The 26,036-nt window shown below is 43.6% G+C and overlaps 1 protein-coding gene across 1 annotated transcript in view; it reads right to left on the reverse strand.

Moving 5' to 3' along the window:
• Positions 1–4,750: 4,750 nt before the first annotated feature.
• The window catches only part of LOC309549666 (mast cell carboxypeptidase A-like), a 53,663-nt gene continuing 32,377 nt past the window's right edge, over positions 4,751–26,036 (reverse strand). The window contains exons 10-11 of the mRNA XM_082250069.1: positions 6,160–6,244; positions 4,751–5,149 (exon numbers count right to left, since the gene is read on the reverse strand). Of these exons, the coding sequence (XP_082106195.1) occupies positions 4,962–5,149; positions 6,160–6,244 (273 nt within the window). The 3' untranslated portion in view covers positions 4,751–4,961. The remainder of the gene's footprint in view (positions 5,150–6,159; positions 6,245–26,036) is intronic.

Here is a 26,036-nt window from a genome sequence, read left to right on the forward strand (position 1 = left end):
TTTTTCATGAATCCGTGCTGATTAATACTTATAATACCGTTTTCATTACTAAAGTCTTGTATGTGGTCCCTTAACATCCCCTCCAATATTTTGCAGACTACAGATGTTAGGCTGATCGGCCTATAGTTACCCGGGATATATCAGTTGTGATCTAGACTTTGAGTTGCCTGTTTTTACCATCCCCTGACCGCTCAGAAAAAGTCTTAAATGGGCAAAATTATCTGAAAAAACTGACCCTTTAACTACTTCAGCTCCCCCTTAATGACCAGACCATTTTCTGCGATACGGCACTGCATTGCTTTAACTGACAATTGTGAGATCGTGCGACGCTGTACCCAAATACAACTGATGTATATTTTGCGCTATAAACATAAAATTAGCGACAAATCCTTTTTACTTTCTGCTATAAAACATTCCCAATAAAAAAAAATCAAATTTTTTCATAAATTTAGGCTAATATGTGTTCTGCCACATATTTTTTGTAAAAAATCCTAAGGGTATTTTGATTGGTTTGCAAAAAAGTTATTACATCTACAAACTATGGAACTTTTTATTTTTTAATTGTTTTTACTAGTAATGGCAGCGATCAGCGATTATTAGAGGGACTGCGACATTGCGGTGGACAAATCTGACTCTAAATAACACTTTGTATATTGACCCCCCAAAATAATACCTTGCCACCCCTTTGCCACCCCTGTTTTAAAAGTCTAGCTCCGCCACTGTTTTCACATGCAAGTTGCTGCAATAAATTGTCAACTTTTCATTCTATATTGTGACTTGGCGCCCTTTGTTTTCTTTTTTTCTGCCACATGCCTGGAGGGTCTCTCACCTCCCGAGGAGCTATCTGCACTTTATATGCCACATATACCCCGATTTGGACCCTATGACCATCCACCACAAGGAACTATCTACATTGTGATTATCACCGGACTGTGGAAGGATTTCATTCACAGATGAGGTTTCTGTACTCCTATCTCTGACCTGTTTGCATTCAACCCCCCCCCTTTTTGCCTCACCATTTTTATATTTATACATGTTTATATATGTTTTTATATATGCTTTTATGCATTTTACCTCCCATTGTGGGACAGTGAGCGCTGACTTACTGACTTAGGTCAGTTTTTTGTTTACAGCAATGTAAGTACTGAGGGGGCACTGTCACTACTGAGAAGCGCTGTGAGTACTAAGGGCACTGTGGGTACTGAGAGCACGCTCTGAGTACTGAGGGCAATTGCAATTACTGAGGGAGCACTGTGAGTACTGAGGACACTGAGTGTTGAGGGACAACGTGAATAATGAGGGAGCACTGTGGGAGCACAGTAATTACTAAAGGGCACTGTGAGTACTAAGGGGCCATCGTGTATAATGTGGATCACTGTAAGTATTGAGGGGATGAGAGGGCACTATTAGCACTGAGAGTACTGAGGGGTTTTGTGAGTACTGAGGACAATGTGAGTACTGATGGTGCATTATGAGTACTGAGGGGCACTGTTAGTACTAAGGAGCATGATGAGTACTGAGGACACTGAGTATTGAGTGTGCACTGTTAGTACTGAGGTGGCAATGTGAATAGTGGGGAATGTGTGTACTGAGGGGGCAATGCGAGTACTAAGGGGCACAATGAGTACTGAGGGGGCAATGTGAGCACCAAAAGGATCACTATGAACACTACGGGGCAACTGTGTGGGATTGAGGGGCTTTTTAAGTAACAAGTACCACATTTTAAAACATTTTAGGGCAAGCAAATAGTGATGAAAAATTGAAATTTACAAATTTTTTTTAAATAAATCATTTGATTATCCCCATTGCATTACTGGGTAACATGTCCTACAAGAGTGGTGATGCGACCTGGAGCGCATCCTGCTCCATGTAAACATCCTTGAACAACCGATCGAGGGCAAATTCTGCTGTACAAGATTTGAACAAATTGTTTGTTTGAAAGCCCAGATCCTGGATCTAAAGATTCAACTGACAACACTGCGAAGCATGAACAACCTGGAAAGGAGTATAGATCTTAGCCATTATTGCAGGTTGGGGCTAGTATAAAGAAGGGAGGTGCAGATGCAAAAGGTAGGTAGCTGAGTTACAGTTAAGAGGCTGGGTAGTGGAAAACATTATATAGAGGCTGGTCCTGAGTTAAACCCAAATGAAAAATATTGGTTTTGCGATTGATAGCCCCCCATGATCGCATACTGGATTAGATACATTTTTTCCGAAAGCACATGTGAATGTTGCTAATTAAAATCATTTCTGGGATGCATTCAATGCGTTTATTAGGTGCAGCCTCAAATCCACAGCCAAAAAACTTGCCAAGGCATATGAGCATGCAGAATTTCCAGAAAACCTTACTGATTATATGCAACATGAAAATTCTAAATGAAAACATTTTTTTACTAAAAGGACATAATGAGAGTATGGTAATTATTCCAGCGAATTGTTGGTTTTAAAATCCGGAACAAGGATGGGTCCATGATCACTGATGCTCTAGAAATGTTGAATCCTTCTGCAATTATTCCAACACATGTATATCTCAACACCTAACAAAATTCAATATGATTTACAAACATATCTAGAAACAAAAACCTTCCCACTACTGTTATCTACGCAGGTTCAACTGTTAAAAAGAGGAAATGACTGGGGAAGGAAAAATACAGGTCTTTATCATGTCTGCCCTCCAGTAAAGTATCTGGTCCAGGCGGCTTGCTTTTGGAGGCAGCATACAGAAGGTATATGGACTCCATCATATCTACCCTATAGATTTCAGACCTTTAACTATTGGCCAACTACCAAAATCAGCATTGGCCAGCTGGCAAGGATCCCACTAATTGCACTTCTTATAGGCCTTTGCCCCAAACCTTGATTTAAAAATTCTAAGATTCAAAATAATTTTATGCCTGGTAAATCAACCGCATTTATTGTTCACATGGTTCAACTTTTGGTGCATATCTGGGAGATGTGTGCCCTGGCCTCTCTGGATACAGCAATGGCCTTTGATTCTATTGAGTGGGTATTCTTTTATCCTGTCTTGTTCATGCTGGTATCTCTGAAATGTAAAAAGATAAGTATACTTTATGCTTTTCCACAATCTAATATTTTGGTTAATAGTCTAATATTTCCATCATTCTCACTTAGCATAAGCGTGAAAGGCTAGGGGACATTTTTCAAAGTGATTTCTCAACAAAATAAAGCATGGAGAAATAGATGGATGGGTGAGCTTGCTCTGAATATATACAACAAATTAAATATGATTTTTGGTTTGTGGTGCTCAGATACAGGTAGGTTTCACTTTACCATGTACAATTCTGGTGCAATAAGAATTGGAAGGACTACTGAATGTCTAGGGATATATGCTGATTATTTAATATTATTTTTTCAGGACATAGGCCCCTCCATATTCTTAGCTATAAACACTTTTTTTTAACAGTTTGGAGACTATTCTAGGTTCAGGGTTTGGATGCATGTCTACTTCTAATTGTATAAGATGCTTCGAACCTCACACTGACTTTGTACATCTCATTTGGAATTGACCAGAGATCGTTGCTTTTTGGAGACAGGAAGTTATCTTACTTGCTATTTTATTAAAACAACCTCTCCTCTAGATGCCTGAAACCTGTTAGTATTGTATACTTAATGATGAACATTGAAGACAAGAAAAGAGAAGACCGGGCGCCGATCTAAGTGTAGTAATGCAGAATTTAATAACAATTTAAAAGAGTACTACTCACAAGAGTATGGTAAAAACAGGCATCTCAACAAAGTAGTGGGTTTGGGCAGAGTTCATCCAGGGGGTCCTTCCGTGATCCTGGCGGAGCTGGTGCTGTGGAGGAGCCTCTAACCTCCAATTCACCGACGAGTGTGATAGACTAGAGGCGGTTCTGGTACCGCCCACGGGGGAGGGGATTCTCCTGTAGAGAAGCAGCAAGTGTTCCTGGAGAAGAGGTTGTCTGATGTCCGAAAATCATGAAGAGCTATCATCTGCCTTTCATAAGAGAGGAGGAGGAGGGGCCGAGTTCATCCAGGGGGTCCTGCCGTGATCCTCCGCCAGGATCACGGAAGGACCGCCTGGATGAACTCTGCCCAAACCCACCACTTTGTTGAGATGCCTGTTTTTACCTTACTCTTGTGAGTAGTACTCTTTTAAATTGTTATTCAATTCTGCATTACTACACTTAGATCGGCGCCCGGTCTTCTCTTTTCTTGTCTTGGATCTATACAGGGTAACTTCACCCTTCACTGGAGGCGGCCATCAAAGTGCATAGCAAACTATACTGGACTTTGTTTTATTGAAGCCAACCTTGCCATATCTGCTCTATGCATAGATTACTGCATGCGGTTCTGACAATCTGATTGCGCCAATCTCTCCCCTTCTCCTTAATGATGAACATTGTCCACATTATACTAGAAAACAAGTCTTAGGTAAGCATAGTTCATGGCATGTAAAGTCATTGCTATCAAATAAATGACCGCATTCCCTTTTTGTGTATCCTAGTTGAAAATGTTTATTTTCAAAAATTTTCAACCACATGATACCATATATGAAAAAGTTGTGTATGGAAGAAGGAACTGCCCTCTAAAATTACATAAAATATGGGGATTTATGATGTGAATCTCATTTTACCCTAGCAACATGAGGAGTTGGCCATAACACTTATAGAGCACAGCATGGTTACCTACACGTATTTTAAGTACTTTATTTTATTTAAAGTAAAAATGTATGATCACTCAGATTGTCAAAGTAAATACTTTTATTTTATTATACTGAATGCTTAATATACAACATTATATTCTAAATATAACACACACTGGATTTCTGCAAGCTTATAGTGTATTTTACAACTGTTTGAGATTAATAAAAAGAGAAGTGTACTTATTTCTTACATGAAATTGTAACAAATGCTTAATGCAAATAAAATACATTTTAATTGAGTAGGTCATGAAAAATAGACAGTGATGTGTACTTCCTAATTATCCAGATCAATCAGATAGCTAGCAATTTGTTTCACAGCTAGCATGGTCTCTCTGCAGGTTGGTTCAATATCATGTTCAGGAAGAAGAAAACCATATGTTCCATCATCACGCAATTCAAAAACATATGAGTATTTAATTCCTTCATCATACATCCAGTCAATTGATGAGCCGAAAGCCTGGTCTGCAAATACAAATTGTACATATATACAGTACATACACACATGATGGAGCTGTTTTCTAGCCAATACCTGTAATCTGCCAAATATCTATAAATTAGTGGTGGGCTGCATTTTGGGATCACATTAAAATTTACAGCTTGTGAGAGAGATCTGCAATTTCTAGAAGTGATTGCAAGGCAGATAGAAGGTAAACATTTACTTTTTTAAGTTTTGGATAGAGTATGGAAAGGATAGAACTTCTGCCAGGTTTTTACTGCTATCCCATGCCCTGATTTCACAATACAGAAACTGAAGAAACATGATCAACAGCAAAACAATCAGAGTATACACAGTAGAGGGGTACACTGCTTACAAATTCCATTGGAGATGTGATCAATGCATAAATGCTTTTGTATTTTTGTGATGCACGATTTCTGTTCCTGCCTAACGAAGGTGCCTATGTGCATTGTAATGTTGCTAATATGTACAACCCACTTCTAATTTTACTATTCACCTTATTAAACTAATAGTTAGCATATTTTGTTGTGAATATACATCTGATTGCACCATATACGATTCATTTCAGCTTGGTGGATGACAATTTTTGTTTATTAGAATGTGAAAGGAAAATAATGTGCTAATTTGGGGGTGGGTCTCTGTCAGAGTGGATTTTTAGCTGGATGGATTGGTGTGTACTGTCTGCCTAAGTAAAGGAACCCCGTGTGGCCCTGAAATGTTGAACTTTGTTTTTAATGGTAACTTTATAATAAAGTTGAATCAAAGCAGCTTCATTGTAAAGTCACCAGTAAAACATGGCATGGGTAGCAGTACTCTTATATACCACCTTCTTTTTAGGGTCGCAAACTGTATATTAGTAATTACATTTTTGTGACAGAGTCGATTAAAAGGACAACTTGTTATTTTTCTATGATTGAACAAGGCTAGAGGGAGTGTTAGTCTGCAGCATCACTACCTCATCACTTATGGGTATTGCGAAGCTTTATTTTTGTCCCTTTACCCTTTGTATACTTACATATTGTAGTGGCAATGGGTCCATATGTGTAGCTGGTGTTATAAAGGCTGTTCAGGGAATCCACTGCAGATTTTGCTATCTTGTTCTGCAGAAAAAAAAAGAAAGATTCTGTATATAGTATGATATAGGGTAAATTGGATAAACCTTGACTAGGGATAGGCAAACATTGGCTGTTCGCCTATTTGGCGAACACACAAATTATCTGAGTGTTTGACCATTTGTTTGGCTCGCACGGTGCATTGGAAGCCCTGATTGGCTGAAGCAATGAAAGCTTTGGGCACAGAGCACTGTCAGAGCCCTGACTGGAGAAAGTAATGATGACTCGATCTAATCACGGCTCATTGTTCTTAGTCCTGTCCCACACTATAAAAGTACTCTTTCAATAGCGGCCATTTGTTTGTTTTTTGAAAGGTGTTTATTTTTTATCTTTTCACAGTACATTTCCATAAACTTAACATGTTTTACAAGAGCAAATGTATAAGAAAATGCATATCACAATGAGCCTTAAAAGGCCAATAAGTGGTAATATAATAGGTTTGTTTCCCCATAGGGAGAGATAGTACCTAGGATAACAGAGCTAGTTCGGTTGGACCACATCGAGCCCTGAATATAGCTCAGCTATCTTTGTACAATTGAAAAGTCAAACAAAACAAAACAACCAGCCATCCACACACATCCATACAACACTCATGCCCCCCCCCCCGGCGCCTCCCATTCCCTCTAGAACGAGTGCCAAGAAGCCCACAGCTTGGGCTGTGGCACACAATCAAAACATAGATATTGAATTATTGCTGCCTTTTACAAGTGTTGAGATAGTGGGGTATCCTTCCAAAAAGGAGTCTGTGATATCAAGCCAGATTTTAAAGAATTGATTGGGGCAGGCCCTACCCTTATATATCAACTTGTAAACAGGTAGATCTTTATTCACCAATTTATAAAAGTTTTGTACCAAAGGTGCCCCAGTATTCTTCCTTCTCCACAGAATAAATTTCCTAGCATAGAATAGTAACACACTAACCAAAGTTTGAGCATGTGTCCGGTGTATAAAGTAATTTAGAATACCAAGCAGTCCAAACCTTTGGGGTATGAGGCACAGGCAGATGGAGGGTTTTATCAAAAAAGGAGAAAATGTCTTTCCAATACTTTGATATTTTAGCACAGGTCCAGAAGATGTGTATAAGATCTGCTCCTATCGAACCACAGCGGGAGCAGGCAGCAGCAGAGTCAAAGATTTATAATGCAGATGATATATAAACCTACATTGTGTATAAAGATCATTAGAGCTAATAAGATCCTGAAAACAGACCTCCAAGGCCTCCTCCCATCCCTCCTCAGATAACCTAGGCATCAGCACCTCCCATTTCTGTTGTGCCAGATGGAAGGGGTTGCTCCCAGCAGACTGGAACCGTGAATAAACAGTAGTAACCAGTCTGTTTATATCAGGGTAAGATAATAACACCTCTATAGGTGATTATGAGAGCTCTTGGGTCAAGCCCCCAAACTGTGCCCGAACTGTGGTAAAAATAGGTATTTAAAAAGAATTTATTTGTCACACCATTCCGAGCCTTCAACTCATCAAACGAAATAAAAAGGATAGAAATAAAAATTTGTGAAGTGTGGGTGACCCCAAATCAGGTCCACCACAGAGAGTCAGGGTGACCCAAGAGCTTTGTGAAATTCATATAATGCCACAGCGGGGCATTAGATGATACCTTGACAGTCCGTGATAACACTTTACCACCCTCAGGCCAGGCCAGCAAATTGAGTTACGTAAGCAACATGTAGCACTGGATCTGTGTAGTGTGTCAATAACATTGGGCTTAGACCCATTAAATGCAGACACTAGGGCGGTGGTGGAGTTTGAGGGAGACTAACGAAATTAATCATAAATAAAGGTAAGTTGTGATACCAGGAAATAGTTCCGAAGATTCGGACAGATCAAGCCACCATTAGACTTGGAGGCTTGGAGAGATGCTTTAGCGATAAGTGGGTTAGCCCCTGCCAAAGAAAAATTGAGTCAATTTTTTTAAATAATTGTTAAGGGGATAGCCAAAAAACATATAAAATTGTAGGTAGGTAAATCATTTTAAAAATGTTTACCTGGCCAATTAAATTCAGAGGCAAGGAAGACCAGGTAAGCAGCCTAGTCTCCATATGTGATATAATTGGTAATATATTAAGAGGCTCAAGAGTGGACAAATCCGAATGAATTTGTATCCCTAAATATTTGAAGGTGGGCCAAATTGTCAGATTTGGGGCCTGATTGGAAATGCCCCTGATTTGTCCTATCCAGCTCGTAGGCCAGAGACAACAACAAGCTCCTCCACCACCCCCATCAGAGACATAAATGACATCTCAAAGCCATCCAAATATATAAGCGCAACATCTGCATAGAGGGAGATCTTTTCAGTTACTCTTCCACACTGCCAAAGCCAGGAGCTCAATGGCTAGTGCGAATAGAATTGGCGAGAGAGGGCAACCCTGTCTTGTGCCTTTGCAGGGAGAACATTGCCGATACATCTTTATTCGGGCACACCCTGGCCCTTGGTTTGGTATAGAGTAGGGATGAGCAATTTCGAGATCCCCCATTATCATGGACTCATACCTCTGAATTCCAATAAATCTCTTGGTGGCTGGCTAATTCAAACCCACAGCCCTCTTATTGCAAGCCTGGTCTTCTACCACCTACACCATCATTAAGCCTGCTTAGCTGAGCACACTTTCCCTAACTTTTATCTCATCCACTGTGTGTAGGGTGAGATAGGAGTTAGTTAGTCAGGCAGGGAAAGTGTGTTCAACCTAAGTGTACTTGATGGGGACGTAGCTGGTAGAATACCAGGCCTGCAATTGTTAGGTTGTGGGTTTGAATCCCTTGGCCAGCGGGGGATTTATAAGTGGAATTCTGTAATTAATAACACATTGCTGGCAGGGAGATAGATTTTTGCTTTTTACAGTTTGTTGAGATCAGATAGTGCAGTGTACAGTGTATACCACAAAGTTATAAATATATATATATATATATATATATATATATATATATATATATAAATATATATATATATATATATAGGCACTTCAGTTTATATCAGTTTATGTCAGTATTGCTGAAAAAAAAACAACATCATGTAATTTATTCACTGCACCCGAGCAGTGCATTGTGGGGCGGCTCGTGACGTCAGATCCCTATAATAGATCTGTCAAAATCAAAACAGCTCAGAGCGCGGGAAGCGTCCGGAGAAGCAGGAGCTTCTTTTTTTTTTCTATTTTTCAGGCGGGTGGGCGGGCGACTGATCATCGGGGGACACTATATTTTTATTTTCTAATTAAGGACTTTTCCAAAACTGACTTTTGTCTTTATTTTTTTGTACACTTTTTTGGTGAATGGGTAGGAGTACCATAGGGGTGGGGGTCGGGATCTGAGGGCCCCCTTGTTAAAGGGGACTTCCAGATTCTGATAAGCCTCCCCCCGCAGACTGCCACAACCACAGCCCACGGTTGTCAGGAAGAGACCCCTGTCCCCATCAACATGGGGCAAGGTGCTTTGGGGTGGGGGGCAGAGCCCACCCCCCCCACATGTTGAGGGCATGTGTCCTGGTATGGTTCAGGAGGGGGGGGTGCTCGCTCGCCCCCCACCCCCATCCTGGCCAGCCAGGCTGTGTGCCCAGATAAGGGTCTGGTATGGATTCTAGGGGGAAACCCCACGCTGTTTTTTTCTATTTTATTTTGGTACGGGGTCCTCCGAGGGGTCTGGTATGGTTTTTTGGGGGGACCCCCACACCGTTTTTTAAATTTTTTTATCTGTATTGCGGGGAGCCGACAATACATTACAGCCGCGAGCAAGTTTTTTTCTTTAGAAATGTCAGTATTGCTGCAGCAGGCTACATACATCGCACAAATGCGTCACTTTACAGGCACATTAAGGGGGCCCCCCAGGCACGATATTTAAAGGAATTTTTCATTTTTATTGTTTCACTTTAAGCATTATTAAATTCACTGCTCCTGTAAAAACGTTCGTTTTAAAAGAAAAACAATTTCTGCATTGATTCATGTCCCCCAGGGCAGTACGCAGGTCCCCATACACTTTTTTGGGCCAATAACTTGCATTTAAGCCTTTAAAATGAGGACTTTTGATTTTTCATGTTCGTGTCCCATAGACTTTAATGGAGTTTGCATGTTCGCTAGAACATTTCCCCTGTTTGAGATGTTCTGGTGCGAACCAAACAGGGGGGTGTTCGGCTCATTACTAGTATAGAGCAAGCAGACCCTTTAATGTATTGGATACATGGTCTCCCAAAGAAAAGACCACCTGACATTGTTGAAAGCCTTCAACACATCCAATGAAAGTTCCAAAACACTCTTTTTGTCATTGATTGCTTTATATATGTGTAGATAAAGGCGACAGATGTTATCATATGTGCTCTTTCCAGGCATGATCCGGGTGTACAGGTTGGGAAATAACCTTTTGTAGTCTTACAGCTAAGAGCTTCGCAAGCACTTTCACGTCACTATTGAGCAATGAGATGGGACGGTAAGATCCGCATTGCAACTTATCTTTCTCAGGTTTGGGCAATCCCACTATCAATGCCTTGCACATGGAAGCAGGAAGCTCACCCTCCGCCTGTCAAGGAAGAAGTCCGAGAAGAACTGGCAAATATGCCAATGCCCAATATAACTGCACTAGTTCGTGCATGTGCATTAGCGAAAGGCACGCAGTGGCGAATCATTGTACGCAACGGCGCATTGGCGTACACAAAGCATGCTAATTGCCAGTGTTCACTGGCCTATATAAGGACATCAGTGGCTATCATACATTGCTGGATTATCTTCAGCTTGTATCCTGTGTTCCTGTGCCTTGTGCTTCTATTTGATTGGTAAGATAATAACACCTCTATAGGTGATTATGAGAGCTCTTGGGTCAAGCCCCCAAACTGTGCCCGAACTGTGGTAAAAATAGGTATTTAAAAAGAATTTATTTGTCACACCATTCCGAGCCTTCAACTCATCAAACGAAATAAAAAGGATAGAAATAAAAATTTGTGAAGTGTGGGTGACCCCAAATCAGGTCCACCACAGAGAGTCAGGGTGACCCAAGAGCTTTGTGAAATTCATATAATGCCACAGCGGGGCATTAGATGATACCTTGACAGTCCGTGATAACACTTTACCACCCTCAGGCCAGGCCAGCAAATTGAGTTACGTAAGCAACATGTAGCACTGGATCTGTGTAGTGTGTCAATAACATTGGGCTTAGACCCATTAAATGCAGACACTAGGGCGGTGGTGGAGTTTGAGGGAGACTAACGAAATTAATCATAAATAAAGGTAAGTTGTGATACCAGGAAATAGTTCCGAAGATTCGGACAGATCAAGCCACCATTAGACTTGGAGGCTTGGAGAGATGCTTTAGCGATAAGTGGGTTAGCCCCTGCCAAAGAAAAATTGAGTCAATTTTTTTAAATAATTGTTAAGGGGATAGCCAAAAAACATATAAAATTGTAGGTAGGTAAATCATTTTAAAAATGTTTACCTGGCCAATTAAATTCAGAGGCAAGGAAGACCAGGTAAGCAGCCTAGTCTCCATATGTGATATAATTGGTAATATATTAAGAGGCTCAAGAGTGGACAAATCCGAATGAATTTGTATCCCTAAATATTTGAAGGTGGGCCAAATTGTCAGATTTGGGGCCTGATTGGAAATGCCCCTGATTTGTCCTATCCAGCTCGTAGGCCAGAGACAACAACAAGCTCCTCCACCACCCCCATCAGAGACATAAATGACATCTCAAAGCCATCCAAATATATAAGCGCAACATCTGCATAGAGGGAGATCTTTTCAGTTACTCTTCCACACTGCCAAAGCCAGGAGCTCAATGGCTAGTGCGAATAGAATTGGCGAGAGAGGGCAACCCTGTCTTGTGCCTTTGCAGGGAGAACATTGCCGATACATCTTTATTCGGGCACACCCTGGCCCTTGGTTTGGTATAGAGTAGGGATGAGCAATTTCGAGATCCCCCATTATCATGGACTCATACCTCTGAATTCCAATAAATCTCTTGGTGGCTGGCTAATTCAAACCCACAGCCCTCTTATTGCAAGCCTGGTCTTCTACCACCTACACCATTATTAAGCCTGCTTAGCTGAGCACACTTTCCCTAACTTTTATCTCATCCACTGTGTGTAGGGTGAGATAGGAGTTAGTTAGTCAGGCAGGGAAAGTGTGTTCAACCTAAGTGTACTTGATGGGGACGTAGCTGGTAGAATACCAGGCCTGCAATTGTTAGGTTGTGGGTTTGAATCCCTTGGCCAGCGGGGGATTTATAAGTGGAATTCTGTAATTAATAACACATTGCTGGCAGGGAGATAGATTTTTGCTTTTTACAGTTTGTTGAGATCAGATAGTGCAGTGTACAGTGTATACCACAAAGTTATAAATATATATATATATATATATATATATATATATATATATATATATATATAAAAATATATATATATATATATAGGCACTTCAGTTTATATCAGTTTATGTCAGTATTGCTGAAGAAAAAACAACATCATGTAATTTATTCACTGCACCCGAGCAGTGCATTGTGGGGCGGCTCGTGACGTCAGATCCCTATAATAGATCTGTCAAAATCAAAACAGCTCAGAGCGCGGGAAGCGTCCGGAGAAGCAGGAGCTTCTTTTTTTTTTCTATTTTTCAGGCGGGTGGGCGGGCGACTGATCATCGGGGGACACTATATTTTTATTTTTTAATTAAGGACTTTTCCAAAACTGACTTTTGTCTTTATTTTTTTGTACACTTTTTTGGTGAATGGGTAGGAGTACCATAGGGGTGGGGGTCGGGATCTGAGGGCCCCCTTGTTAAAGGGGACTTCCAGATTCTGATAAGCCTCCCCCCGCAGACTGCCACAACCACAGCCCACGGTTGTCAGGAAGAGACCCCTGTCCCCATCAACATGGGGCAAGGTGCTTTGGGGTGGGGGGCAGAGCCCACCCCCCCCCACATGTTGAGGGCATGTGTCCTGGTATGGTTCAGGAGGGGGGGGTGTTCGCTCGCCCCCCACCCCCATCCTGGCCAGCCAGGCTGCGTGCCCAGATAAGGGTCTGGTATGGATTCTAGGGGGAAACCCCACGCTGTTTTTTTTTATTTTATTTTGGTACGGGGTCCTCCGAGGGGTCTGGTATGGTTTTTTGGGGGGACCCCCACACCGTTTTTTAAATTTTTTTATCTGTATTGCGGGGAGCCGACAATACATTACAGCCGCGAGCAAGTTTTTTTCTTTAGAAATGTCAGTATTGCTGCAGCAGGCTACATACATCGCACAAATGCGTCACTTTACAGGCACATTAAGGGGGCCCCCCAGGCACAATATTTAAAGGAATTTTTCATTTTTATTGTTTCACTTTAAGCATTATTAAATTCACTGCTCCTGTAAAAACGTTCGTTTTAAAAGAAAAACAATTTCTGCATTGATTCATGTCCCCCAGGGCAGTACGCAGGTCCCCATACACTTTTTTGGGCCAATAACTTGCATTTAAGCCTTTAAAATGAGGACTTTTGATTTTTCATGTTTGTGTCCCATAGACTTTAATGGAGTTTGCATGTTCGCTAGAACATTTCCCCTGTTTGAGATGTTCTGGTGCGAACCAAACAGGGGGGTGTTCGGCTCATCACTAGTATAGAGCAAGCAGACCCTTTAATGTATTGGATACATGGTCTCCCAAAGAAAAGACCACCTGACATTGTTGAAAGCCTTCAACACATCCAATGAAAGTTCCAAAACACTCTTTTTGTCATTGATTGCTTTATATATGTGTAGATAAAGGCGACAGATGTTATCATATGTGCTCTTTCCAGGCATGATCCGGGTGTACAGGTTGGGAAATAACCTTTTGTAGTCTTACAGCTAAGAGCTTCGCAAGCACTTTCACGTCACTATTGAGCAATGAGATGGGACGGTAAGATCCGCATTGCAACTTATCTTTCTCAGGTTTGGGCAATCCCACTATCAATGCCTTGCACATGGAAGCAGGAAGCTCACCCTCCGCCTGTCAAGGAAGAAGTCCGAGAAGAACTGGCAAATATGCCAATGCCCAATATAACTGCACTAGTTCGTGCATGTGCATTAGCGAAAGGCACGCAGTGGCGAATCATTGTACGCAACGGCGCATTGGCGTACACAAAGCATGCTAATTGCCAGTGTTCACTGGCCTATATAAGGACATCAGTGGCTATCATACATTGCTGGATTATCTTCAGCTTGTATCCTGTGTTCCTGTGCCTTGTGCTTCTATTTGATTACCAGTTACCGACATGGCTTACCCCTGACCTGCTCTGGCTTCTCTCCTGGCTCTGAACCCAGCTTGCTTCACGGACCTGCTCCTGTCAATTCCAGATTGTCTTCCTGTGTTTGACCCTGGCTTCACCTTGACTATGCTACCTGCCTCTGCTCCTGATTGACATCCAGTGTTTGACCCCCGGCCTGGCTTCTGACCTTGCTTTTGCTTACCCTACTGTCATGACCCGCCAGCACTTCCAGAGAGCCATTGGCTCTGACCACCTTCTCTACCGTGGGTGTCCTCACATCTGGTTTCATCAGGCAGCTTCAGCTGCAGGCAACCTGTGCATCTTTGGGCATAGCACCCTCTGTCACCACCTTCAGGGGTACTCTGCACTCAGCAGCAAGGGGAGCCCTCTCGTCACCTCAGCCTCCAGCCAGATACGTGACACCGCCAATGCTGTGTCAAATAGTGCATGTAGTCTCTTGGCTAGGTCATCCTCATAGTTCTGGTACCATTCTGCAGGTAAACTATCCAACCCCAGGGTCTTGTTTGAAGGAAGGGAGTGAATAGTTTCAGCAATTTCTTTAATCGTCAGGGGATTATCTAGTATGAGTCTGTGGGAATCATCTAATTCTGGAGCATGAATAGACTCAAAGAACCGATCAAAGTTAGTTTCATTGGGCAATCCTTGTTCAGAGTAGAGGGTTTAATAGAAGGATTGAAACGCCTGATTAAAAATCAATGGGTCAGAAGAGAATGATCCATCAGGTAGCTGTATCTGTGGTATAGAACAGTCAGTATTTTCAGTTCGAGAAATGTAAGCCAACAGCTTCCCATTTTCCCCATTGTTATCATGTAATCTAATAGATAAAGAAAGCTGTTGTTTCCGTGTCATATCTACCATAAGGAGTTAGGGAGTATTCTGTGCCCCGACCAATGCTCCATGGGAGTCTGGGGTAGGTTGTGCCATATATTGGGCCCTAGATGCATCCAAAGAGGTCTCTAAGGCCTGTAGACATCCACATCTGAAAGGATGACCTATGTCCCAATATAAGATGAACTCGGAGGGCAGAGTGGTCAGATATTTTTTAGGCTATATAGGAAATTGTTGAATGCACGGTACCATATCCGCAGTAACTATTGCATAGTCTAGCCTGGAAAGAGCATGATAGATCTGAGATTGACATGAATAGACCCTGGCCGTAGGGTACTTCCATCGCTAGAAATCCACATATCCAAATGAAGCACACCACTGACTAAACAGCTTAGATTCAGACTGGAGAGGCCTCAATCAGTCCAGATGTGGGTCAAGCACCAAATTGAAGTCACCCAGTCCAGTATAATAATACCCACAATTGGTAAATCAGACAAATGAACAATCAATTCCGTAAAGATTGCAGCCGTGACCGGGGGGATGTACTGTATACCACCACCAATAGCAATGGCATAGCATATATAGTACATAATAGGAAAATATATTGCCCTTTGGGATCAGAAATCACTCGGACACAAGAAAACGGGAGTCCCTTTCGGATCCGAATGGACACTCCCCTGGCATAGTTAGAGTAAGTGGAATGATAGCCATACATTACCCAGTGTTTTTTCAATGCGAGAACATTAGACCCTGTCGAGTCGGTTTCCCGCAAACTTAGAATATGCAGTTTGTGGTACTTAAGAAATTCAAATAAAGAAGCCCTCTTAAATTTTGAGTTAAACCCCTTAGATTCCAGGAGATACATGTGACATTAAACACAGTCATATATTAACCTAGGTGGGCAGAGTGAGAAAGGGGGGATGAGGCCCCGTGGACCAGCTATGGGCCCCAGCATGGCTGCAAGTCCCGGGAGGGGGAGGGAGGCAAAGCAAAAAGCATTCTCACTCATACACACCACATACCCACCAACAAAAACAACAAAGAAACCAAAGAACATTATCAGTGAAAAACCACACATAAAAAAATGTGCTCCTGCCCAACACCAAAAACAGAAAGCAAAAGTAGAGATCATGGCCAACTAGGCCAGAGTTTCAGGAACAAAACGTGTGGATACATTAGTGGGTGTGGATACATTAGTGGTGGGATATTACGGTACATTGTGGCCTCATCATGTTTACAAAATAAAGAAAGCTTGCAGGGAAAATGTCATTTGTTTGGCTTTATAAATTTAATTATTGCTGCAGCAGCTTCTATACACAGTACCAATGTGCCACTTTACAGGTAGACTAAGGGGAGCCCCCAGGCACCATATTGAAAGGAATTTTTCATTTTTATTGTTATTTTTTAATTTTTATGCTTTCACTTTAAGCATCAGTAAATCACTGCTCATTTAAAAAAGACATTTCTTACAAACTTTTATTTCATTAATACATGTCCCCCAGGGCAGTACCCGGACCCCCATAACTATTGTATGCCCAATGACTTACATATAAGCCTTCAAAATGGGCACTATTGATTTTTCTAGTTTGGGTCCAATAGACTTCAATGGGGTTCGTTATTCGGTTCAAAACTTTTGCGATGTTTGAAAGTTCTGGTGCGAACCGAACAGGGGGTCGTTCGGCCCATCCCTAACCTTGACAATCAAAATACAACTTTTGGGGGGGCGTGGCGTCCAGCGAAGAAAATGGCAGCATGAGACAATCGTTCGGCTCGGCCACCCAGGACAACAGGCCGTAGCAGGGACCTCCTTCCACACCGAAAGCCGCAGATCACACCCGCTGCTCCACAGCATCCGACGCCATGACCAGCTGCAAGAAAGAACACCCGCAGTTAAGCAAACTGGCAGGTTTCTTCAAGCCGGCAGGCGCCAGGCTCCTGAAAAATGGCGGCTGTCCACGGCAGCAGCAGTCACGAGGAGCGGTTTCAGGAGCACATTGTGGGGCAGCCTCTGCACAAACCAACCGACAGATAGGCAACCCTGATAGTGTGAGATCCTCTGGCTCCTCTTCACCCTCCACCAGCAGCCCTGTAAAGGCAAAGCCACACCACCACTCACCACTAAGGCAGGTACTGGAGGCAGGCATGGAGTTAGGCCCTTCATAGGAGCCCATATTGAGCCCCATACAACAGGCACCAGACCCTATATATGTATTCCCGACTGGGGGGCAACCTGTATCAGACACTGTGTTAAAGGAAATGCTGATATCCTTGAGATCTTCCCTTCAATCTGGTCTACTTGATTGTGTGAAGCAATTCCGAGAGGAATTGCACTCCCCAGGAGACAGGATCAATACTGTAGAATCCTCAATGGGAGAATACACTTTCTCATTCAACTTCATGGTGGATGCTCACAATGCACGTTCTGAGGGTATAACATGACTCAAGGCCAAGGTGGCTGACGTGGAGGACATGTCCAGTAGAAATAACCTAAATATAAAGGGAATCCCAGAGTCTATACACACCACCCAGCTATTACAATATGCTAGGAATCTCTTTTCCACCTTGGTGCCTTCCCTTTCTAAAGGCAGACCTCTCCACAGATAGGATCCACAGGCTACCCAAACCTTTCTTTGTAGCCCCGGAATTACCCAGAGACATTCTACTCAGAGTCCATTTCTACCAATCAAAAGAAAAAATCATATCAGCCTTCAGGCAAATCACTAATCTCCTAGAGGAATGCTCGGGTCTTCAATTGCTTTAGGATCTGTCTAGACACACTCTCCAAAGCCGAAGGAATTTGGCTATGATTACAAAAGTGCTGAGAAACCATAACATTTCCCACAAGTGGAAGTATCCAGCATCCCTCTCCATCACCCACAATGGATCCACATCCTTAATTATAACACTAGAGGAAGGCATAGAAATTCTCCAACGATGGGGGATACTACCTCCTCAAACGATGCCTGCACCCTTTTTCCACGCTTCAGCGGCCCTCTGTGACAAATGACAAGTGGTTTCAAGAAAGAGATCCACAAAGTCCCATGATGGAGGTACCTGAATATCATAATATGAAGTCTGTCATCACCCAAGTCCCTGGCCAAAGGATAACAATACATCCTACTGGCCCCTCACACTGTTTCAACAGTTCCACCTGTTCACAGGTCACTCTGGTGGTCCCCTTTTTATGTTCTACATCCTACCCTATACCTGTTCTTGGTTTATCTGTTTCATCTTCTGGTTTTTAGGGTCCCAACAACAGAAGAATACTCGAATATACATATGTCCTTTTCTTTAATACCTAATAGTGACCACATGCGCAAAAGAACTTTACATCACGAAGCTACGGATTCACTCATGTTTCGCATCTTGCCATACAATGCCTATCAAATGCCTATCTAATAATGCCAACAGACTCAATCACCCTGCCAAGAGATTTTCACTATGGAAAGAAGTATCGTCAAGCAAAGCAGACATAGTTGCAGGCCAAGAGACCCACTTCTACAGTCAGAACCATCCCAAGTGCGAACACAAGGACTTGCCACATGTCTTTCCAGCAAATGCACCAGAAAAGAGGAAAGGTGTCATGATAGCTATTAAGAACACAGTCACCTTCAAGCTCAAAGGTTCCATCTTAGATGAAGAGGGATGATTTATCATACTCACGGGGGGCATAAATGAACTGCCTCTCACTCTGATATCCCTATACGCGCCTAACTCACACCAACTCCATTTCCTTTGCAGGTTATTTAAGCTGATGTCTAAAGTTGAGTATGAAAACCTATTGGTATGTGGGGACTTTAATTTAGCAGTCGACCCCAGGATGGACTCAGCATCTCCTGCCGGGGGACAACCAGTCTCTTTGAGACCTTTGCTTCACGAGGAGCAGTTGTATGATGTCTGGAGGTGTCAACATGCCACCGAAAAAGATTTTACATTTCCCTCCTCCAGGCATCATTCCTACTCCCGTATAGACCTTTTTGTCACAGAACCTCCTCCACATACATTAGGGACATCACATGGTCCGATCACGCTGTGATTGAATTGATTCTTGAGGAGGGGGTGCCTCTGGGAAGAGCTTCCCCATGGCATTGCAATATTAGAAATTTACAGAACCTTCTAAGTGGCAAACATATCTCTCCGCATCTTCTGGAAATTTTCCAGATTAACTCCCATTCTGTAACAGACTCATGGGTTCTGTGGGGCGTACACAAAGCCTTCATGAGGGGAGTGTGCATTCAGCAGAACTCTAGAATTGAAAAACAATATAACATCAGATTATCTGAATATTTGTCCGAGATTCACACCCTAGAGACCATGAATAAACAAACACCTATGCAAGCAAACTCTGAATCCCTTTTTAAAATGAGACAGGATTTACAATCCTTGCTCTCTGAACAATATGATAGACACCTGAGGAAACTGAAACTTAACTATTACGCCCATGCTAACAAAGCTGGGAAGTTCTTGGCAAACATGATTAAAATCAAACAAGCCCAATCCAGAGTATCATACTTAATTCATCCTACATCCAAACACAAAATAACACCCCCACCCTCCAAGAAATAGCTGACGAGTTTGCAAATTACTACAGTGCTCTGTACAATTTAAAAGATAATCCTGATACCCTTCAACCGTCTATACCTATATATAAATACAAAAAGTGCAGCACAATCAAATATATAGAAAATATTAATGAAATGCTAAGATAGTGACCCATATATAAACATAGCAATATTGTGTCAATATAAGCATAAGTCCAATGTATAGCTCAAAGTTTACATATAAATTATAAGAAAGTTCCAACGTTTTCTGACGCCAAAGAAATAGGAGTGTAGAGGGAATCCACCGTGGATGAAAATAAAGTGCTGACAATATTGCATAAGAGGTGACTTCTTTAGTGCAGCAGAACTCCAATCACCCAGGCATTATCTGCCTCTCACCTCCAAACTTAGACCCTGCAGGGTCAAACAGCATATAATCAGGCTCCAAACGAACCAGCTCCAGTCCTCATCTCCTTTCCTCTTTAAATAACACGTTTTTAAGATAATTTTATCTTTATTACTCTTTCATAGAGTTCTTTGTGGATGTATTTAGTTGGGTGTGAGTAGTATATATGGCCATTGAGTGGATTAAGTACAAACATTAAAAACGCTGATTATATATCCTCTCCGTTTGCCTGTGAGGGAAGCAGGGTTTCCATTAGAGATCGACCGATTATCGGCAACACTGATATATCGGGGGCCGATATGCACTGCCCCGATATATCTGTATCGGCCTTTGGATTTACCGATATTGCCAATATTTTCGTGACGTCATTGCGTATGTTGCGCGCACATGTTCTGCCTTCTAACACTGCCTCCTACGCCTGAGCGGCCCATACGTGATGCAACTTCACCGCGCGCTGCACATGTTCTCTGCCTTAAGACCGCCTCCCACGCCTCACACAGCCTCATGTTATAGCCAGCTGCAGTCTGGTCTGGTCATGGTGCCAGCCATCCATTCACCCACAGGCCCTGGCCTCAGCCACCCACCACAGGTTGCCAGCCGCCAGCCATCCAACCTACAACAACAGAACAGGGTGCCAGCGGGTCAGTATCCAGCCACACACTCTACAACAGGGTTCCAGCGAGCAAAGCAGCCACCCAGATGACACCAAGACAGCCACCGTGACCAGTGACCACACAGTGTTCCAGCAAGTCAGCTACCCACAACAGGCCAGGGTGAGTGAGTGACACCAAGCCAGCCACCTACACAACACGGTGACCCCAAGACAGCCACCCACCACAGTGTTCCTGCAAGCCAGCCACCCACCACAGTGTTCCAGCCAGCCACCCACCACAGTGTTCAGGAAAAGCAAGCCACCCACAACAGGGTGACACCAAGCCAGCCAGCCACCCACCCACCACAGTGTTCCTGCAAGCCAGCCACCCATAACAGGGTGACACCAAGCCAGCCAGCCACCAAAGACTGTTCCTGCTAGCCAGCCACTCATAACAGGGTGACACCAAGCCAGCCACCCACCACAATATTCCTACAAGCCAGACACCGATAACAGGGTGACACCAAGCCAGCCAGCCAGCCAGCCACCACAGACTGTTCCTGCAAGCCAGCCACCCATAACAGGGTGACACCAAGGCAGCCACCCACCACAGTGTTCCTGCAAGCCTGCCACCCATAACAGGGTGACACCAAGCCAGCCACCCACCACAGTGTTCCTGCAAGCCAGCCACCCATAACAGGGTGAAACCAAGCCAGCCAACCAGCCACCCACCAACCACAGTGTTCCTGCAAGTCAGCCACCCATAACAGGGTGAGACCAAGCCAGCCCCAGCCAGCCAGCCACCACAGACTGTTCCTGCAAGCCAGCCACCCATAACAGGGTGACACCGAGCCAGCCACCCACCACAGTGTTCCTGCAAGCCAGCCACCCATAACAGGGTGATACCAAGCCAGCCACCCACCACAGTGTTCCTGCAAGCCAGCCACCCATAACAAGGTGACACCAAGCCAGCCAGCCACCACAGACTGTTCCTTCTAGCCAGCCACCCGTAACAGGGGGACACCAAGCCAGCCACCCATAACAGGGTGAGACCAAGCCAGCCACCCACCACAGTGTTTCTGTAGGCCAGCCACCCATAACAGGGTGACACCAAGCCAGCCACCCACCACAGTGTTCCTGCAAGCCAGCCACCCATAACAGGGTGACATCAAGCCAGCCACCCACCACAGTGTTCCGGCAAGCAAGCCACCCACAACAGGGTGACACCAAGCCACCCACACTGCCAGGTGTCAGCCACCAACCCACACTGCCAGGTGTCAGCCACCAACCCACAACATGGTGCCAGCAAGCCACCCACACTGCCAGGCATCAGACACCAACCCACAACAGGGTGCAAGTAAGCCACCCACACTGCCAGGCATCAGCCACCAATCCACACTGCCAGGCGTCAGCCACCAACCCACAACAGGGTGCCAGCAAGCAACCCACACTGCCAGGCGTCAGCCACCAACCCAAAACAGGGTGCCAGTGCCAGCAGCAGCAGAAACTTCAGCAAGCCATTTTTTAAATCTTTTTGGGTCTTTCAAATTGAAATGGAGATGGACGAGGAGAGAAAAAGTAAAAGTGTGGTCTGGGGCTATTTCTCATCTCAACCTTCTCCAAGAAAAGCAGCAGTGTGCAACACATATACAAACAACATAAGCATGGGATCAGTAACTGCAAAAAACAAAAATACGTCAAATCTTTGGGCCCATTTAAGAGTTCATCATATTGAATTGTATCATGAAGCATAGAAAAAACAAAATGAATATCAATGTGATTTTGATTCAATACCTCCTCCACTATCCCAGGCAACAATAACAGATATGTTTGTGAAAAATAACAGATGTCACTGTCTAGATTCAGATGGAAGATCCCAACTGCTGGACAGAGTAATCACAGAGATGATTGTCACTGATAACCAGCCATTTACAATGAAGTCTGACTCAGGTCGTTGACAAAGTAAAAGCTATGCTGCAACCAGAGAATGCTGGCAACTGGCTCTCATTCACGACGGACTGCTGGTTACAAACATAGTCAGAGTCACTAATCATTCTTACATGCCACTTCATTGACAGCAGATGGACAAAAAGGCAATTGGTTTTGAATACAAAAGGGATGCAAGGATCCCACACTGAGTACAGTAGAGAAATGTTTCTAGGCATGCATTGAACAATGGGGAATCAACAAAGACCGAGTAATGCTTGCGCAACTTCGAGACAGTGGAGCAAACATGCGGAAAGGAATGAGGCTTGCTGATATGTCCGACCTCTGTGTCATGGCACACAACACCCTCCAACTTTCAAATGATGGTCTATCAAGCCAAAGAGCTTTGATTGATATATGTTTTGAGAAGCATTAAGAGATTAAAAATGCTGTGCTTGCAAGTCTTTTGAATCCTCGATACAAGAACCATGCTTTCTCTTCTGATGATGTATTGGCTAAGGTGAAACAATGGCTGACAGAAGATATTCAACAGGAGGTGTAGGAGGTTTCTGCCGAAAAGACAAGTCCAGGGCACAATTTTTATGAAGAGCAGCATGCTGAAAAAAAGACAAATGTCCAAAAATATACGTCAACGAACAGAAGAGAATCTTCTTCATCGTGATCCAATTTTTAGGAAATTTTCAGTGTTTTATTGGGGCCTCATGCGGAGGATTAAATTTCTTCTGAATCTGCAACTATGAGCCTGGATAATGAACTTCATCTCTATTTGAAAGAAGCAGTAATTGACAGAAGAAATCATCCTCTTCAGTGGTGGAGAGAAAATGAGGCACGCTACAAAAGACTTGCTTCCCATGCTAGAAGATACCTCTCTCTCTCTGCTCTTCTGCCCTCCACTCCTCCTGAGCATGTTTATGAAGTGGCAGCATTGTATGAACAAAACAGAAGACCTTTAACAGGTGACCATGGACATGTTGGAATGTTCTGCTTTCTGCATTATAATATTGTTCTACTTAACTGGGAGTATTGAAAAGTAGTGTCCACTCCACTCCAATCCACTGTGTAGCTGTTGCCTAGATTTTTTTCTAGCAGTTTTGCACTGACTGCAGTAGTTGCAGTGAGTGCCGTACTGCAGAGGTAGTCCACTGAGTGACTCCAATCCAATCCACTGTCTAGCTGTTGCCTAGCATTTTTCTAGTAGTTTTGCACGGACTGCTGTACTGTAGTTGTAGTGAGTGCCCTACTGCTAATAGTCCAATCCAATCCAATGTCTAGCTGTTGCCTAGCTATTTTTTCTAGCAGTTTTGCACTGACTGCTGTAGTTGCAGTGAGTGCCCTACTGTAGAGGTAGCCCACTGAGTGACTCCAATCCAATCCATTGTCTAGCTGTTGCCTAGCTTTTTTTTAGCAGTTTTGCACTGACTGCTGTAGTTGCAGTGAGTGCCCTACTGCTGTTGTGAAGGGTGTTTTCTTCACCAGGGAAAGAATTCTTCGGTCATCCGCCACAGTTGTTTTCCATGGTCTTCCAGGTCTTTTGGTGTTGCTGAGCTCATCGGTGCGTTCCTTTTTAAGGGTGTTCCAAACAGTTGATTTGGCCACACCTAATGTTTTTGCTATCTCTCTGATGGGTTTGTTTTGTTTTTTCAGCCTAATGATAGCTTGCTTCACTGATAGTGACAGCTCTTTGGATCTCATATTGAGAGTTGACAGCAACAGATTCCAAATGCAAATAGCACACTTGAAATGAACTCTGGACCTTTTATCTGCTCCTTGTAAATGGGATAATGAGGCAATAACACACACCTGGCCATGGAACAGCTGAGCAGCCAATTGTCCCATTACTTTCGGTCCCTTAAAAAGTGTGAGGCACATATACAAACTGTTGTAATTCCTACACCTTTCACCTGATGTAAATACCCTCAAATTAAAGCTGAAAGTCTGCAGTTAAAGCACATCTTGTTTGTTTCATTTCAAATCCATTGTGGTGGTGTATAGAGCCAAAAAGATTAGAATTGTGTCGATGTCCCAATATTTATGGACCTGACTGTACCTCGTATTCTGGCCTTCCTACAAACAGGTCTTGACCAAAATCTAGCTCTAAGCACTCTAAAAGGGCAGGTACAGGCCTTATCTATTCTGATTAAATGGTCTCTAGTAGGGTTGAGCGGACACCTAGATGTCCGTGTTCGACGGGTTCGGCCGAACTTTAAAAAAAAGTCCGGGTCCGTGTCCCGGACTTTTACCGAACTTTTCCCGGACACCGAACCCCATTGAAGTCAATGGGGACCCGAACTTTAAGGCACTAAAATGGCTCTAAAACACCAAAGGAAAGGGCTAGAGTGCTGCAAATGGCAGCAAAACGTAATTAAGAGCATGACAAGTGCTCTGCAAACAAATGTGGATAGGGAAATAACTTAAAACAACAAAAAAAAAACAGAAAAATAAAACAATGTTCTTCTTCATCTCTGAAGGACGAGGCCCATATGGAGTAGGAGGGAGGTTGAGGTGGTGGTGGATGTGGCGGTGACATAGGCATGCGCACAGGGTGTGCCGGGTGTGCCTGGGCACACCCTAATCACCTAGGGCACATAGCATTGCCAGTGAGGAGATGGGAAAGATCTCCCTCGGACCTGCTCTGCTCTATTTCTCTTTGCCTACAGGTACATGGCCCCGATACATTACTCTCCCTGCTGGCAAACACATGCATGTGTATTTCAACTTTGGGGTGCACACCTTAATGCAATAGGCTGCGCACACCTATGGGCGGTGTAGGTGGAAGCGGCGGTGGAGGAGGACCAGGGCCGGATTAAGAGCATCATGGGCTTGGTGCTGAGGATTTTGAAGGGCCTTAAGGGCCGTGCCTTGCCATGCACCCAGAGGAGGAAGGGTGCAGCCATGCATGCCTAATTCAACATGGGATGCTGTCTCTGAAGCCCATAAACACATCCATGCATCGGCAACTGTCCCTCCTTGTCCGGCCTTCGCGCTGTGTGGGGAGGTTCTGAGGGTGCTGCCTGGGGAAGCGAGCATAGAAGCCAGACTTCTGTGTTTACAAGTGACAGAAGAGCGGTAACAGTGAATATGGCCAACCCGGGGCCTATATAAAAAGTAGGGGCCTGGAGCTGCAGCTCCAATAGCCCCTACGTTAATCTGGCCCTGAGGAGGAGGACGAGGTAGCCAACACTGCTTCTTTTCACAAATTTTAAATGAGGGTACACCCCAAAAGAGTGAGAA

The sequence above is a fragment of the Pelophylax lessonae genome (assembly GCF_965119305.1).
Source record: "Pelophylax lessonae genome assembly, chromosome: 3".
NCBI classification, from domain to species: Eukaryota; Metazoa; Chordata; class Amphibia; order Anura; family Ranidae; genus Pelophylax; species Pelophylax lessonae.